The following is a 15,995-nucleotide window of genomic DNA, read 5'->3' on the forward strand; positions in this document are numbered from 1 at the left end:
ATGATAACTGCCAGACAGCCATGTACACCTTACAATCATTCCATACACCAAATATAGTTGACCTGTTGCTTATACATGTTATAGTACTTGAAAAACAGACCAAAACACAAAAACTTAACATTAACCAATGAACCCTGAAAATGAGGTCAAGGTCAGATAAACCTGCCAGACTGACATGTACCCATTACAGTCATTCCATACACCCATATACCAAATATGGTTATCCTATTACTAATAATAAGTGAGAAATTCACATGACAAAAAAAAAATCAATTCTTTTTTCAAGCAGTCGCTGAGCCATGAAAATGAGATCAAGGACATTGGACATATGACAGACGGAAACTTCGTAACATAAGGTATCTGCATACAAGATATGAAACATCCAGGTCTTCTTCCTTCTGAAATATAAAGCTTTAAGCAAATAGTTTAGGCCACCGCCGGATAGTAATACCTATGTCTCGATATACTGCGACTTTCGTCGCAGGCGAGACAAAAAATAAGGATTTACACGCCAAAAAAATCGTTCAGCGAAACACATGATTATGACAATTTCTTTTTATTCTCTCTTAGAAGGTCCTGTATACTTTACACCGAATTTGATCCCGATTTTAGAAAATAAAATTCCTCGAATACTTGGAGTGCGACAGGTATTTATCCTTTATGATAAGGAGAGAAAACTAAACAGGTTCGTTAAGGAAACAATTTAACATTCAGATTAAAGATAATTGAGAATGCATACATTGAATTGTATAAAAGTGATTTATCAATAAGCTAGGTGAGAGATGAAGAATGTACCGCTTTGGAGAGACATTATGTCGATGTAAAAGATTTTTAAGCACAATATAGTTAATATACGATCTGAATTAAAGTGATTTTATTAAATAATATTGTGACAAAATGTAATTTATAAAATGCCGTTTCATTAGAATAGTCTAGACGCGTCTAACATGCATTTAACTGATTGTGTCCTATTCGCGTTTGTAACATTTTCAATTAGTGGAAAGTCTCGTTGTGGGTGCTTCATGCAACCAGGAATCGCATACTCTGTCGGCGCAACTGGTCTCATATCTTTTGGAGTTCATGCCAGTTTATTAGTTTTTGTTTAGTACCTTCATTTGTCTCTTTTTGTATTGATTTACGATCATCGGTAACAACTGTTGCCTTAAGTTAAGTATTTAATATAAAATGTATAGAGCACACGAATCTACATGTTGTGCAGACATGTCTGTAATAGTTATCCCATGAGGACGCGATGTGTCAGTGTAAGATCACCCCGATGGCCGGATGGCCAAGTCCGAATGGCATAACTATTTTACATCCCGGGTGTTCTAGATTAGATAAAAACCCATTTACGCTTCATAAAATCTAGCTTAGAACACACAATCATTATAATATACTTTAATTATTACTATATAGTATATACACTTTTTGAGCCCCGAACACAATGTTTAAATATGTTAAATTTACAGAGTTTGTATCCAGTCGTCCTGGTGTAGGGGTATGACTCGTGGGTCGATATGCTAAAGGTCTCGAGTTCGATTCCCAGCATAGATACAGGATTTTTTGGACACAAATTTTGATAATAAGTCTATTTCGTATAAATATTTCTAAGTTTTATTGTGGATTTGATATTCTCGCCAAAATGTTACAGAACAAAGGAAAGCATGCAGAACAAAGAAACTCAAGCTAGGGTGATCCTGCTCAGATCACCCCTGGTAGAACAAAGGAGCTGGGATGTAATTGTAAAGAATACACATGAAAATCCATTTTTATAATAGAACGAACCTTAACGATAGAATTTAGAATGCAATATGAAAAGATAGCTCTTATAATGGGCTTTAGAAAATGGATAAAAGAGGCCGTACTCTTTTTCTTGCCACACTACAAAATAGGTTAAATATTTGTACATTTTTGTTAAAAATAAAATTATATATGCTATTTCTCCCATTCAATTGATTATTTGAAACAAAAATGGGAGCAAAAAAAGGAGTATTTTGCTTTCATAAAACTAAAAGTATCAATAGCCACCTTATGTTCTTAATTTTTCAAAGTTTCAAGATAAAAAAGTCATACAAAAAACATTGCCATGTTTCATTAATTTCGGAATCGGAATTCTTGACTGAGCCAGGTATTTTTTCCCTTAAATATCAGTCAAATTCATATAGTATTAGCTAAACGTTAATATATTGAAAATTAACACTTTATACATTCAAAGGCCAAGGATGTATAAGAACCGAACCATATTAAGAGTTGTATAAACAAACCTGACCAAAGTGAGACCAGACTATTGCTAAAAAAATATGACGTCACAGGTCAATAACGTTCTGTCAAGTATGAAACCTGAATACACCGATCCACTGTATAAATTGGCCTTTAACATAGTATAATTGCCGACCGGGTCACACAGGTTTTACTGTATCGCTATCATTCAAATAACGCTCGAGTTTTCAATTAAATACCAGGTAAATCAGACATAGTTAGCCTTAGGTGGTTCTGGTTATTGATTCTATATCGTTTTTGGTCATGTAGCTTCCCCTGCATTCAAGTGTTAATGCAATAGTTGACTCTAAATTGTTTGGATTCCAGGAAACTTGGGAAGTTTGATAAAAAAAAAACAAAAATAAATAACGGCAGATTTGCTGTAAATACTGATTGAAACAATGTCATGACATTACTTTGAATTCAGGTTGCAACAGATTTTTTTTCTTACCAATCAGTTGTGTTTTCAGTGTATCATCTTCAATGTTAACTAAATGTGAAGACACCAGTTTGAGTATTGCCTGTTCGAAATAAGTTGAAATAAAATGTAAATTTAAACCATGTGCATAGCATATGCATTGATATGATAATATATGGTCATGATTATTATTGTTTCTGTATAAAGGTTGCAGTCCATTATGGTGTCAGTGTCATTGACCATGTTTCATAAATGAAATACAGTACAAACATTAAATCAGAAATGTGTTAGAAAATTTATATTGAGAAAAACCTAGAATTAAGAAAATATCTGCTTTACATGTGTATGACACTGAATATCATCATAAGATCTTAAGGTAATAAGATTTTTTGAACGGTAAATGCTTTTAATGATATTTCCCAAAAATAAAGAACAACTGACATAAGCTAGACATAAACACAATATAATATCTTAGATCAATTCAATACAAACAGGGATGTATAAACCTTCTACTTTCAATATATATATATCACTGAGACATTAATTGTCGAAATCCGGATATGATGTACAAATTTTTGCACCTCGTGTTTGCGGTATGCCATCTTTTCTGCAAGTTTATTGTTTTCTGTTTGGTATTATTGAATTAATAAATTAAATAAAGATCCATTTTGTTACATCTTGTGATCCGTTTATTTGACAATCGCCAATGGCAGTCGGCACGGTTTAAGAACATCCGTTGTTCGACCTGTTAGTCAAATGCGTTTTGTTTAAATATACTTTTTCACTTTTGGTCTTTTGGAACTTGTTGTTTGTGCTGTATTTAGACCCCTCTACCAAGAAATTTGGTTTGCATGCACACGTATAAAAAATTCCGGTTTTTATCCAACGCAATCATAGGTTTGAACGTTGTTTTCAATTTAGACTTATTTATATCTTTTCGTTTGGGCTTGTTTTATATTTTCCTTCGGGTTTATATGATCCGTTCATCCTATTTCGACTTTTTAAAATTCAAGAGTCTTTCCTAAATTGAGGTAAATTATATGGCCTTCCAAATAACGTTTCGTTCCCTAACATCACTGAAGAGACATTAATTGTCGAAATCCGGATATGGTGTACAAATTTTTGCACCTTATGTTTGTGGTATACCATCTTTTCCACTAGTTTATTGTTTTCTGTTTGGTATTAAATTAATATTAAGATACATTTTATTAGATCGGGTGATCAATTTATTTGGCAATCGCCAATGGCAGTCAGCACGGTTTAAGAACATCAGTTGTTCGACCTGTTAGTCAAATGCGTTTTGTTAAAATAGACTTTTTTACTTTTTTTGGTCTTTTGGAAATTGTTGTTTGTGCTGTATTTAGACCCCTCTACCAAGAAATTTATTTTACATGCACACGTATAAAAATTGCGGTTTTTATCCAACGCAATCATAGGTTTAAACGTTGTTTTCAATTTAGACTTTTATATATTTTTTCGTTTGGGCTTGTATTATATTCTCCTTCGTGTTTATATGATCCGTTCATCCTATTTCGACTCTTTAAAATTCAAGAGTCTTTCCTAAATTGAGGTAAATTATATTGCCTTCCAAATACCGTTTCGATCCCTAAAATCACTGAAGAGACATTAATTGTCGAAATCCGGATATGGTGTACAAATTTTTGCACCTCATGTTTGTGGTATACCATCTTTTCCACAAGTTTATTGTTTTCTGTTTGGTATTAAATTAATATTAAGATCCATTTTGTTAGATCTGGTGATCAATTTATTTGGCAATCGCCAATGGCAGTCAGCAGGGTTTAAGAACATCAGTTGTTCGACCTGTTAGTCAAATGCGTTTTGATAAAATAGACTTTTTCACTTTTTTTGGTCTTTTGGAAATTGTTGTTTGTGCTGTATTTAGACCCCTCTACCAAGAAATTTGTTTTACATGCACACGTATAAAAATTGCGGTTTTTATCCAACGCAATCATAGGTTTGAACGTTGTTTTCAATTTAAACTTTTATATATATATATATATATATATATATATATATATATATATATATATATATATATATATATATATAGAAGTCTATGAAAAAGACCAACCAGCAAATTAAATATGTACCGGATCGTCTAGAATAGACGATACTGCGCAGATAAGGAAAATTTATATAAGTCTAAAGATTTGCACAACGGTACTAACATAAGATGGTAATATACGAAGATGATGTTATAAAATCGTGTTGACAAATATTTCGGCTTAACAAATAGCCTTCGTCAGTGTCGATAGTTTTTACAATACTAATTGTATGTGTAAAATTAGCTAATCTTTAGACTTATATATATATATATATATCACTGCTGGTGATCCGATGGATAAAATCTGTTGTAGAGTCGTCACTGGTTCAGACGTACTTATAATATAATTATTTCTGTGATTGCATCTTACATTAATTTGTAGGATCCTTTACTACAATAGATAATTCAGCTGATCTGTAACAATTCCATCTTCATGCCTTATATATCATGTACTGTGTTATGACACTAGATTAAAACTGACGAGGAAAGGTAACACCCGGCCACCGAAAGCTTTATTATTTAGAGCCTAGGTGGTCGAGTGGTCTAGCGCGTCGGGCATAGTGCAAGGCGATTTGGTGCCAAGATATCTCAGTAGCATGAGTTCGAATCCCGGGAGGGAAGAACAAAAAAAAATTTGCGAAAACAGATTTACAGATCTAACATTGTTGGGCTGATGTTTAGACGAATTATATATATATATATATATATATATATATATATATATATAAAGTGCCTAGAAAATCAACCTAACAATGTTAGAGTAGATTTGATTCTTTACTTCCTCCCCAAGCGGGGCTGGAACCTGTACTTTTCACTTCATACTTCTACGGCAACACCGCCTAGCATTGCGCAGACGCCTTATCCCCTCTTCTAACTATAGCTATCCTGTACTTTTCACTTCATACTTCTACGGCAACACTATGAACGCAATGCTAGGCGGTGTTGCCGTAGAAGTATGAAGTGAAAAGTACAGGTTCCAGCCCCGCTTGGGGAGGAAGTAAAGAATCAAATCTACTCTAACATTGTTAGGTTGATTTTCTAGGCACTTTATAAATATTCTAAAGCCTGGCATTTCTTAATCATAAGAAATCCGATGGACAAGGTATAATTTACAGTTGTCACTACACATAGGCAGACATACATATATATATATATATATATATATATATACATAGGTTTGAACGTTGTTTTCAATTTAGACTTGTTTATATATATATATATATATATATATATATATATATATATATATATAAGTCTAGAGATTTGCACAACGATACTAATATAAGATGGTATTATACGAAGATGTTGTTAATAAATCGTGTTGACAAATATTTCGGCTTAACAAATAGCCTTCTTCGGTGTCAATTATTTTAACAATATAAGTGCCTATAAATAGCAGCACATGACATACAAATCTATGGGAGTGTGGATTAATCAGTACAGAGATTAATTCAATTACACAAATAAAATTATAGATTGCCTAACAATGTAATTTTAACACACTATTTAGTATGTAAATATAAGAATGTTTAAAATATTTACAAAATGATGAAAATAAACGCAATATTTCGCTAGACTAACTAGCTTTATCAAGCGTGCATCTATCCAGGTGAAATCGGATGTAGATGATAAGAAACTTTTGCAGCTCAATGTATATGTTGCACTTGAATTTAGCTGCCTTGAAAATAATACATAATTTGGATGAAGTTCAAGATTTTTACAAAATTGGTAGTTGAAGTTAGCAACGTCCATTGGCCAATATTACAGGATAAAAAGGACGATATTGTGTACTAAATTATTCTTTATCTTTCCTGTATCTTTTCTCATCTTTTTCGTTAAGACCATCAGGTTCTAAAGTGTGGAGTTGGTGGATCCAAAAATGTTCTCTTCTCCTTCTCGCCGTGGTGTCCCACTCGGTGTTGACTTCTATGATTTGGAAGGTAACATTATCAAAAGAATGTTTCGTTGAACGAAGATGTCTTGTGAGAGGACAGTTTTTGTTGGTTTTGTACCATGAACGATGGTTATTGAGCCGAATATTAAATTTGTCCATTGTTTCTCCCACATACTGAATGCCACATGTGTCACATGTTAATATATAAATTGAGTTCTCCGTTTTACAGTTGGAATTTGAGTAGATGGTATAATTTTGTTTAGTAACGGAGCTGATGAAAGAACTGCTTGTATTGGCAGCTTTACAACACAAGCAGTTCCTTCGACCACATTGTTTGTAGCAACCGGGAGATGGAGTAGGCTGCTTTGCTAATACAGATGTCACTAATTTGTCACGGATGTTTTTAGGTCTTCTGAAGGCCATGACTGGTGGTGAGGAAAATACTTTTTTAAGATTTGAATCATTTTCTATAATTTTCCAATGCTTCTGAACAATGGAAGACACATTTTTAAAATCAGGATGGTAAGTGAGTACAAGGGGTGTTCTGTTAGCTGCTTTATTCTTATCTTTGTACTCTAGAAGTTCTTGGCGACTAGTTTTGTTTGCTCTTTCGAAAGCGCTATCAATGATGTTGTTATTGTATCCTCGAACAACTAGATGTTTACGTAGTTGTCCAAGTCTAGCATTTTGCGTATTTTCAGTAGAGCATATTCTCTTGATTCGCAATGCCTGGCTGAATGGGATGCCACGGGAGCAGTGTTTAGGATGGCAACTTTTAGGAGAAAGGAATTGATGTTTGTCCGTTTATATATAATATCTTTTGATAATGTTACCTTCCAAATCATAGAAGTCAACACCGAGTGGGACACCACGGCGAGAAGGAGAAGAGAGAATTTTTGGATCCACCAAAACCACACTTTAGAACCTGATGGTCTTAACGAAAAAGATGAGAAAAGATACAGGAAAGATAAAGAATAATTTAGTACACAATATTGTCCTTTTTATCCTGTAATATTGGCCAAAGGACGTTGCTAACTTCAACTACCAATTTTGTAAAAATCTTGAACTTCATCTAAATTATGTATTATTTTCAAGGCAGCTAAATTCAAGTGCAACATATACATTGAGCTGCAAAAGTTTCTTATCATCTACATCCGATTTCACCTGGATAGATGCACGCTTGATAAAGCTAGTTAGTCTAGCGAAATATTGCGTTTATTTTCATCATTTTGTAAATATTTTAAACATTCTTATATTTACATACTAAATAGTGTGTTAAAATTACATTGTTAGGCAATCTATATATATATATATATATTGCGTTGGATAAAAACCGCAATTTTTATACGTGTGCTTGCCAAACAAATTTCTTGTTAGAGGGGTCTAAATACAGCACAAACAACATTTTCCAAAAGACCAAAAAAGTGAAAAAGTATATATTAACAAAACGCATTTGACTAACAGGTCGAACAACAAATGTTCTTAAACCCTGCTGACTGCCATTGGCGATTGCCAAATTAACGGATCACCGATGTAATAAATGGATATTTATTTTAAATTTAATACTAAACAGAAAACAATAAACTTGCGGAAAAGATGATATACCGCAAACAAAAGGTGCAAAGGTTTTTGTACACCATATCCGAATTTCGACAAATAATGTCTCTTCAGTGATATTAGGAATCGAAACGGTATTTGGAAAGCCCAACAATTTACCTCAATTTAGGATAGACTCTTGAATTTTGAGGAGTCAAAATAGGATGAACGGATCATATATATATATATAGATATAGGAAGATGTGGTATGAGTGCCAATGAGACAACTCTCCATCCAAGTTACAATTTATTAGAGTAAACCATTATAGGTCAAGGTACGGCCTTCAACACGGAGCATTGGCTCACACCGAACAGCAAGCTATAAAGGGCCCCAAAATATTACTAGTGTTAAACCATTCAAACGGAAAAATCAACGGTCTAATCTATATAAAAACGAGAAACGAGAAACACGTATGAACTACATAAACAGACGACAACTACTGTAATCAGATTCCTGACTTAGGACAGGTGCAAACATTTGCAGCGGGATTAAACGTTTTAATGGTACCAAACCTTCTCCTTTTTCTGAAACAATAGTATAACATCACAACATAGAAAAACACACTATAAAATATCAATTGGAAGGCTTAACTCAATCAAAAAACGTAAATTAACACACAATGAACGAATAAATTTGACCTGTGACACCTGAATGCAAATACACAGTTAATAACTAATTACAATGGATAAATAATTAAAGTCAAAAGTAAATAAACAGGTTTAAACAAAGTTAAAGTATGATATCACAGTGAAATGTCAAACAATTTTTAGAAAATCATCACTTTTGAAGAAACCTGCGTCATATTATACACAGGTAAATGAAAATAATTTTGTTGTTATGTATACTTCTTCTTCTGTGTGTATAAAATCTTCCGTTTAGGAATACCAAGAAATTTCTTTAATATCAGTAAAACTAATCTAACACTTGGTACATATGGGGTGAATATCAACAATAAAACTATACAATTAGTGCTAGATAAAACTTCCTGTACAGGTCCAAGAACAGCATCTCAGGAAAAATGAAATAATTTTGATGTTCATAGTACGAAGAAGTGAAAATTTGTAGTAATACCAAATAATCAAAACTGGTATATAGACAAAATCCATGTTAACGTTAAATAACAAAAAAGCATTACAAATAGTATCAACAGGTCAAATTAAAAAGAAAGTACGATTTGAGAGTACTCACAGTTACTGACAGCTAGTTAAAAGCCAAAACAATTAATAACAAGCATTCTGAGAGTATTGCATGGCAATACATAGTCCCCTACTGGGTAAAAATTCATTATACTGGAAAAAAAAGCTAACTTGTTGTATAACTTGTCATGGTGTAAACAAAAAGAAGATATCAAGTCAATATCTTCAAGCATGACTAAAAACAGTGTGGAAAACTGATTAAATGAGTGAATTTTTCAAGTCCAAGGACCTTAACTCTGCACAAAATTATCAGACCGAAACAAAATTTCGAACTTGATCTGTATAACTTGTCATCATGAAACAATATACCAATTATGAACCAATATCTTCAAGCATGATGAAAAAAAGTGTGGAAAACACTTTAACATTAGATATGATTAATAGTTCTCTAAAATTAGATATGATGTAATACAGTGTATATCTATTTTGAAATTATAATCAAATATAATTAATAGTTCCAAATATTTTTTCTTTTATTTTTCAGAAACTAATATAGATTTGTAACTTATCTATGAAATGTTAACAATTTTTATCTACACAATGTAATGTAATATATACATTAATAAAAATAGATTATTACCTAATTAAAGGATTTCACTTCATAATTTTTTTTATATATATATAGCATTCAGAAAATTAGTTTATACAAAATAACAAACAAACCTGCCAAAAAATTCTTCAAATAATTTACCAAAGAATGTCTTTTAAAAAATGAGTTATCTCCCTTTGTACAGAAATATGGTTTAACATAGTACTCTAACATTAGATACGGCCCAGAGTTATGGTCCATAACTCTGGACTAAATCATCAGACCGGAACAAAATTCGAACTTGATCTATAACTTGTCATGGCAAAACTATATACCAAACATCAAATCAATATCTTCAAGAACGAAGAAAAAAAGTGTGGAAAGCTGATTTGCCGGACTGACAGATGGACAGACGGACGGACAGACAGACAGATAGAGTGCAAACCTAAAGTCCCCTTCGACTTCGTCGGTAGGGGACTAATAAAAAAAATCATGCATCAGAGACTAAAATCAACTAAAATACATCCCAGGGATTTAGTATTTAAACGTCATGAACAGTCAAAGAAGACATGACTTGTGCAATGCCAAAAATAAATGTATCGACAGGTAGTAGGATAGTTAGGAGCGACTTCTTTATAGATAAAAATGAATGTGTGTGTGTCTCTATACATCCCGTTTGAAAAGAAAATACAAATTTAGATATGTTTTAATTTGCTAATGACAAAATCGATATTAGTGCCAATGTAAACTATATTCAGAGATCTAATTCCAACATTGGTACGATAACCCTTACTAATAAGTTTGTTTAAAGATTCGATGAATTTACACGGATCACATAATGATTTCCGCGCTTTAAGTACAATATTACGATAAAATTAAAAAATTAAGGATGTGAAATACCACTTTTAATAAGTTTTCTACAGGTACAGCCAAATTTTCTAATCAAATATTTGTATCTATGAAAGAATTTAGTAAAAGTTTTAAGTAATTTATGGTAACGAAATCCCTGACTTAATAATTTACCAGTGATGCATTGATTACGTTCTTTAAAATCTATGACATCACTACACACACGGGCATACCGAACGAGTTGGGATATATAAATATAGTATGATGGAGCCAAAGGCACATCACCGTCTAAAAAAGGAAAATTAACAATAGGGAATGAAAAATCGTCTCTTTTGTCGTAAATTTTAGTATGGAGTTTCCCTTTAGAAATTGAAATGTCTAAATCTAGAAAAGGACAACTGCTGCTGTTTATGTTAGATTTAGTTAAAGTAAGTTATTTTGGGTAAATTTCGGTAGTATATTTAGATAACTCTGGATTATTTAACGAAAAAATATCATCCAGATAACGGTAGGTATTGTTGAATGTATCAACCAAATGTAACAATGATGTGTCTCTACTGAGTTTGGTCATAAACTGAGATTCATAGCAATACAGGAATAAATCTGCTATTAAAGGGGCGCAGTTAGTGCCCATAGGAAATACCTACTACCTGACGATACACTTTATCGCCGAAACGTACATATATGTTATCTAGGAGAAAATTTAAAGCTTCAATCATTTCCTCACATTTCCAGTAAGTGTATCTCGCATACTTTCCTTTTTCGTCACAGAAAAAGGCTTTAATTTTCTATAAATTGTTTGACATTTCACAGTGATATCATAATTTAACTTTGTTTAAACCTGTTTATTTACTTTTGACTTTAATTATTTATCCCTTGTATTTTTTTATTAACTGTTTATTTGCATTCAGGTGTCACAGGTCAAATTTATTCGTTCATTGAGTGTTAATTTACGTTTTTTGATTGAGTGAAGCCTTCCAATTGATATTTTATAGTGTGTTTTTCTATGTTGTGATGTTATACTATTGTTTCAGAAAAGGGAGAAGGTTTGGTACCATTAAAACGTTTAATCCCGCTGCAAATGTTTGCACCTGTCGTTAGTCAGGAATCTGATTACAGTAGTTGTCGTCTGTTTATGTAGTTCATACGTGTTTCTCGTTTCTCGTTTTTATATAGATTAGACCGTTGGTTTTTCCGTTTGAATGGTTTTACACTAGTATTTTTTTGGAGCCCTTTATAGCTTGCTGTTCGGTGTGAGCCAATGCTCCGTGTTGAAGGCCATACCTTGACCTATAATGGTTTACTTTTATAAATTGTAACTTGGATGGAGAGTTGTCTCATTGGCACTCATACCACATCTTCCTATATATATTTAAACGAGTTACAGCAAATAAATTTAAAATGAGATTTTTCGAAAGACCATTTTATTAAATATGAAAATTTTTTCTTTATTAGATTGTGTGGAAGTGTATTGTAGAGAGTAGAAAAATCATAACTGTCAACAGAACCAAAAGGACCATCAAAAGCATGTATTTTATCTAAAATCTCTAAAGAATTTTTAACACCCCAAAAATAATTAATACCATAACAGTATCTATATTTGTGCAAAGATACTAATAAAAGGAACAGGTATACAAACAAGATGAAATGGAACAGTTTTGACAGATATTTATAAACAACAAATGGCCTTCGGTAGTGTCAGTCCCTTTTTCAAATGAGAGTTTTTATGTGCTTACATATCTCAATCATTCATACAGGTCATCTTGTACTTTGTCCATTGTATTTTATATAGACAGATATATAATATGATATCTTAAAGACAGGTTTTATCGACACTGCCACATAAATATAACTATGTTAAACTCATAGCGACTTTCCATACGAGAAGAAAAAAAAAATAGATATATATATAAACTAAGAACAACAAAAAATTCCACACCGTAGCGTTTCTTGATGCTATGATTTACATCAAATATAATATAATTTGTTTTTTTTTTCATCCGTAGCGAATTTTTAAAAAAATATAAAACTAACCATATTTACGCATTATTTTACCTTTCAATAAAAAAATTGAAATTGCAAAACTCCCTTATCGTATTGTTTTTGCACGATTGTGTTCACCGGACATGGCCACGAGTGTACTTTTTTAAAACTGAATTTAAACGACCATTCTGAAAACAACACAACATATTTTAGACAATGAATTAATAGTTTACCTGTCCGCTTTCATTCCAATATTTTTCAAACTGCTTTTGTGATAGTTTTCCTTCAAAGCTTTGGATTGCTTCATTTCTTCTGTATTTAATTCTAGAAAGCATTGCGTCGATACTTGTATCTGTCCGAACTGGATATAAATCGCCAATTGTGATGTTTGGTGCAAGTGTACGTAATAAGTTTATCATGAGACTTATATCAAAATCTTCTGATGTTACAATTTTTTCTAGAACAACAAAGACAGATAATGGTAGAATATATATAAATAACGCCATATAATAAACACTAAACATGTAGTACAAAACAAATGTTAACTACCTGTACCAGGCAAAGCGGTAGATACCAAAGTGATATTCAAACTTATAATTCGATTATAAACTGCCATCGCCATGGAAAACAATATCGAAAACGAACAAATTACAAACAACACTTTACAAAACACAACATAACATAACAAAGTAAAGATTGAGCAACACAACCACAACTCAAGATCTGTTCAATCCATGTTCAGACTGTCCAGTATTTGTTATTTCATTGTTCACATATGAATCATACAGAACTGTCTAGAAAGCTAGTGTACAGTACTGAATTTACCGCAGTGAAAAAGTCTTAACATTGACTGAGAGACTTAACATAGCCAATCAATATATTGATCAGTCTGATGTTAAATCATATCACATCTACTTATTTTTAAATTAAGATCAAGATGACTGATTTAGACTAAAATTCATTTACTAGTGTAGTTGATTTGTCCTTCCAACTCTTTTGATTTTTATGGAAACGATACGCGCATCTGTCGGACATAATTATCAACCTCATATATTTGATGAGTTTGTTTCACTTATTCTAAATTTTTATGAAATGATATCTATATAATATTCCGCTAGAATAAAAACTATTATGTAACAGAAGGCTGCAAAGCTATGTGTAACTTTGTAAAAATCGAGGATGTACACCTCTGAGGAGCCAAATTAAACTTATTTTCATACTTTCAATAAAGATGAAGTGGACCAATTTGAATTAATTTAAATTAAAAAAACTATAGGTAGGTGTTAATATAAGACTGTTTTATAAAATTGTGTTGCTTTTTCGTGTCAAATTTACCATGCTGTCAATTTTGTAAATTAGGGATTTTTCTCTTTTTTATAGAACAAAAAGCATATTATTTCAACTTCTCTGTTATAAATGATTGAAAAAAATACATATCTAAGAAATTTGAAAAGAAAAAAATGATATGGGATGTACATGTTTCTGGTAAAATCATTTCTTGTACTCCTCACCCATTTTCTCGACATTTTGGGTAATGAGACTGACTTGATTGGTAATAAAATTTGAAAATTTTATTACTCAAAAACTACTTGTTGTAAATACACAATTTTTTCACAAAGTAAAGTTTGATTATGATATTTTCCACGTGTATCACATGTTTCGGAAATAATTCCAGAACGAGATTTCAACGAGTCTGAAAAGTCAGAAGAATACATCCTTAACAAAACAATCTTATTTTACAGTCATTTTTATTTCATAGATCTTTTTTTTTTTATTTTCTAGACGAATTGATATAATTGATTAATCAAAATTCGCTATAAACAATGAAGGAACCTACCACATACCAACGCTTAAAATGAAAAAAAGAAGAGCTGTTTGCATAGTTTTTGTTAACTTCTAAGTTTGTTACTATTGATTTCAGGCTGTTATTTTGTGTCACATAAATATTTATTTTTACTACATTTGACGTGAATTTTGACCTAGCAACTACAAATTCAATAGGGATCTATATATTGTTCAGTATGACCATATCTATTTGAGATTGCAGTTCGACAAAGTAATGGTTAAGCATCCAACGAATATTTGTCAGCACAAATTTCGGTCTATTTTTAGGTACAATGATCCCATCCAGAGGTATTGTTTGACCTCGAATTCAGTAGGGATTTTTTTCATCAGGGATCTTTCTTTTATCATCATTGACCATATATCTAATAAGAAATATTTGATTTTTCATCTGAAATTCATTTCTTGCAAAAAAGTTCAGTTTCTTTCTCTTGATAACTTTGACCATTACATCAGAGATCATCAGACGTAGCGACCTCAAAAAATCAATAGAAATTTTCCTTTTATATTGGATGACAATATATACAATGGAGAACCCCTTCCGTTAGAACAGTTATTCAGCATCCTAAAACCTCATGATTGTATACATTTCAGTTTAATTTTAGTAACTTTTACATTTACACAATAGACATAGTGAATAATAAGTATAACCTTCTTTTAATTTTTTGTCCGTATATCTACAAAACTTTCATAAAAATCTGCAGTAAGATATAAATTTATTGATTTATTCCCATCCGGAAAACCTTGATGTATGACGCACTGATGGACGGACAGGTCAAAACTATGTATTCACGCAACCTTATTTGATATTATTTATGTAATTTTAATTGTTAGACATAGTCGAGTTAAAGTGAATGAAAATTTCAAGAATATTCTAGATATATAGTGAAAGTATTTTTGTGTTATTATTTTTTGGAAAGTGTACAGGCAAATTCCGGAACTTGTAACTAAATATACGTTGATTATCAGTTCTCTAGATATCTGTTAAAATTGATATATAAACGAAGGTTTTTTATTGAATAAAAAACAGCGTTGGGCTTTACTCATTGTTGAAGGCCGTACGGTGACCTATAGCTGTAAATTTCTGTGTCATTTGGTCTCTTGTGAAGAGTTATCTCGTTGGCAATTATATACCATCGTCTTTTTTATATTTGTAGTAAAGATGTAATATCAATAGAATAAGAAGGATAAGAAGGATTAATTAGCAGTTTGTTCCAATGTTGTATTTGTTTTGACATACTGTAAATACCGCTAGTTATTTTATCAATTTTTTTAAAAGGATTCCGTGTCCTTCTGATTTCGACACAGTTTTATAATGGAAAAACAAAGGATATGGGGTATCCATCTAGATCTGTAGCTTAGA

General features: G+C 31.8%; 1 protein-coding gene across 1 annotated transcript in view; it reads right to left on the reverse strand.

Annotated features, from left to right (window-relative positions):
* The window catches only part of LOC127721351 (uncharacterized), a 31,783-nt gene that overhangs the window by 13,001 nt on the left and 2,787 nt on the right, over positions 1 to 15,995 (reverse strand). The window contains exons 3-4 of the mRNA XM_052228099.1: positions 13,024 to 13,247; positions 2,711 to 2,780 (exon numbers count right to left, since the gene is read on the reverse strand). Of these exons, the coding sequence (XP_052084059.1) occupies positions 2,711 to 2,780; positions 13,024 to 13,247 (294 nt within the window). The remainder of the gene's footprint in view (positions 1 to 2,710; positions 2,781 to 13,023; positions 13,248 to 15,995) is intronic.

The sequence above is a fragment of the Mytilus californianus genome, unplaced genomic scaffold, assembly GCF_021869535.1.
Source record: "Mytilus californianus isolate M0D057914Y unplaced genomic scaffold, xbMytCali1.0.p SCAF_12, whole genome shotgun sequence".
Lineage (NCBI taxonomy): Eukaryota > Metazoa > Mollusca > Bivalvia > Mytilida > Mytilidae > Mytilus > Mytilus californianus.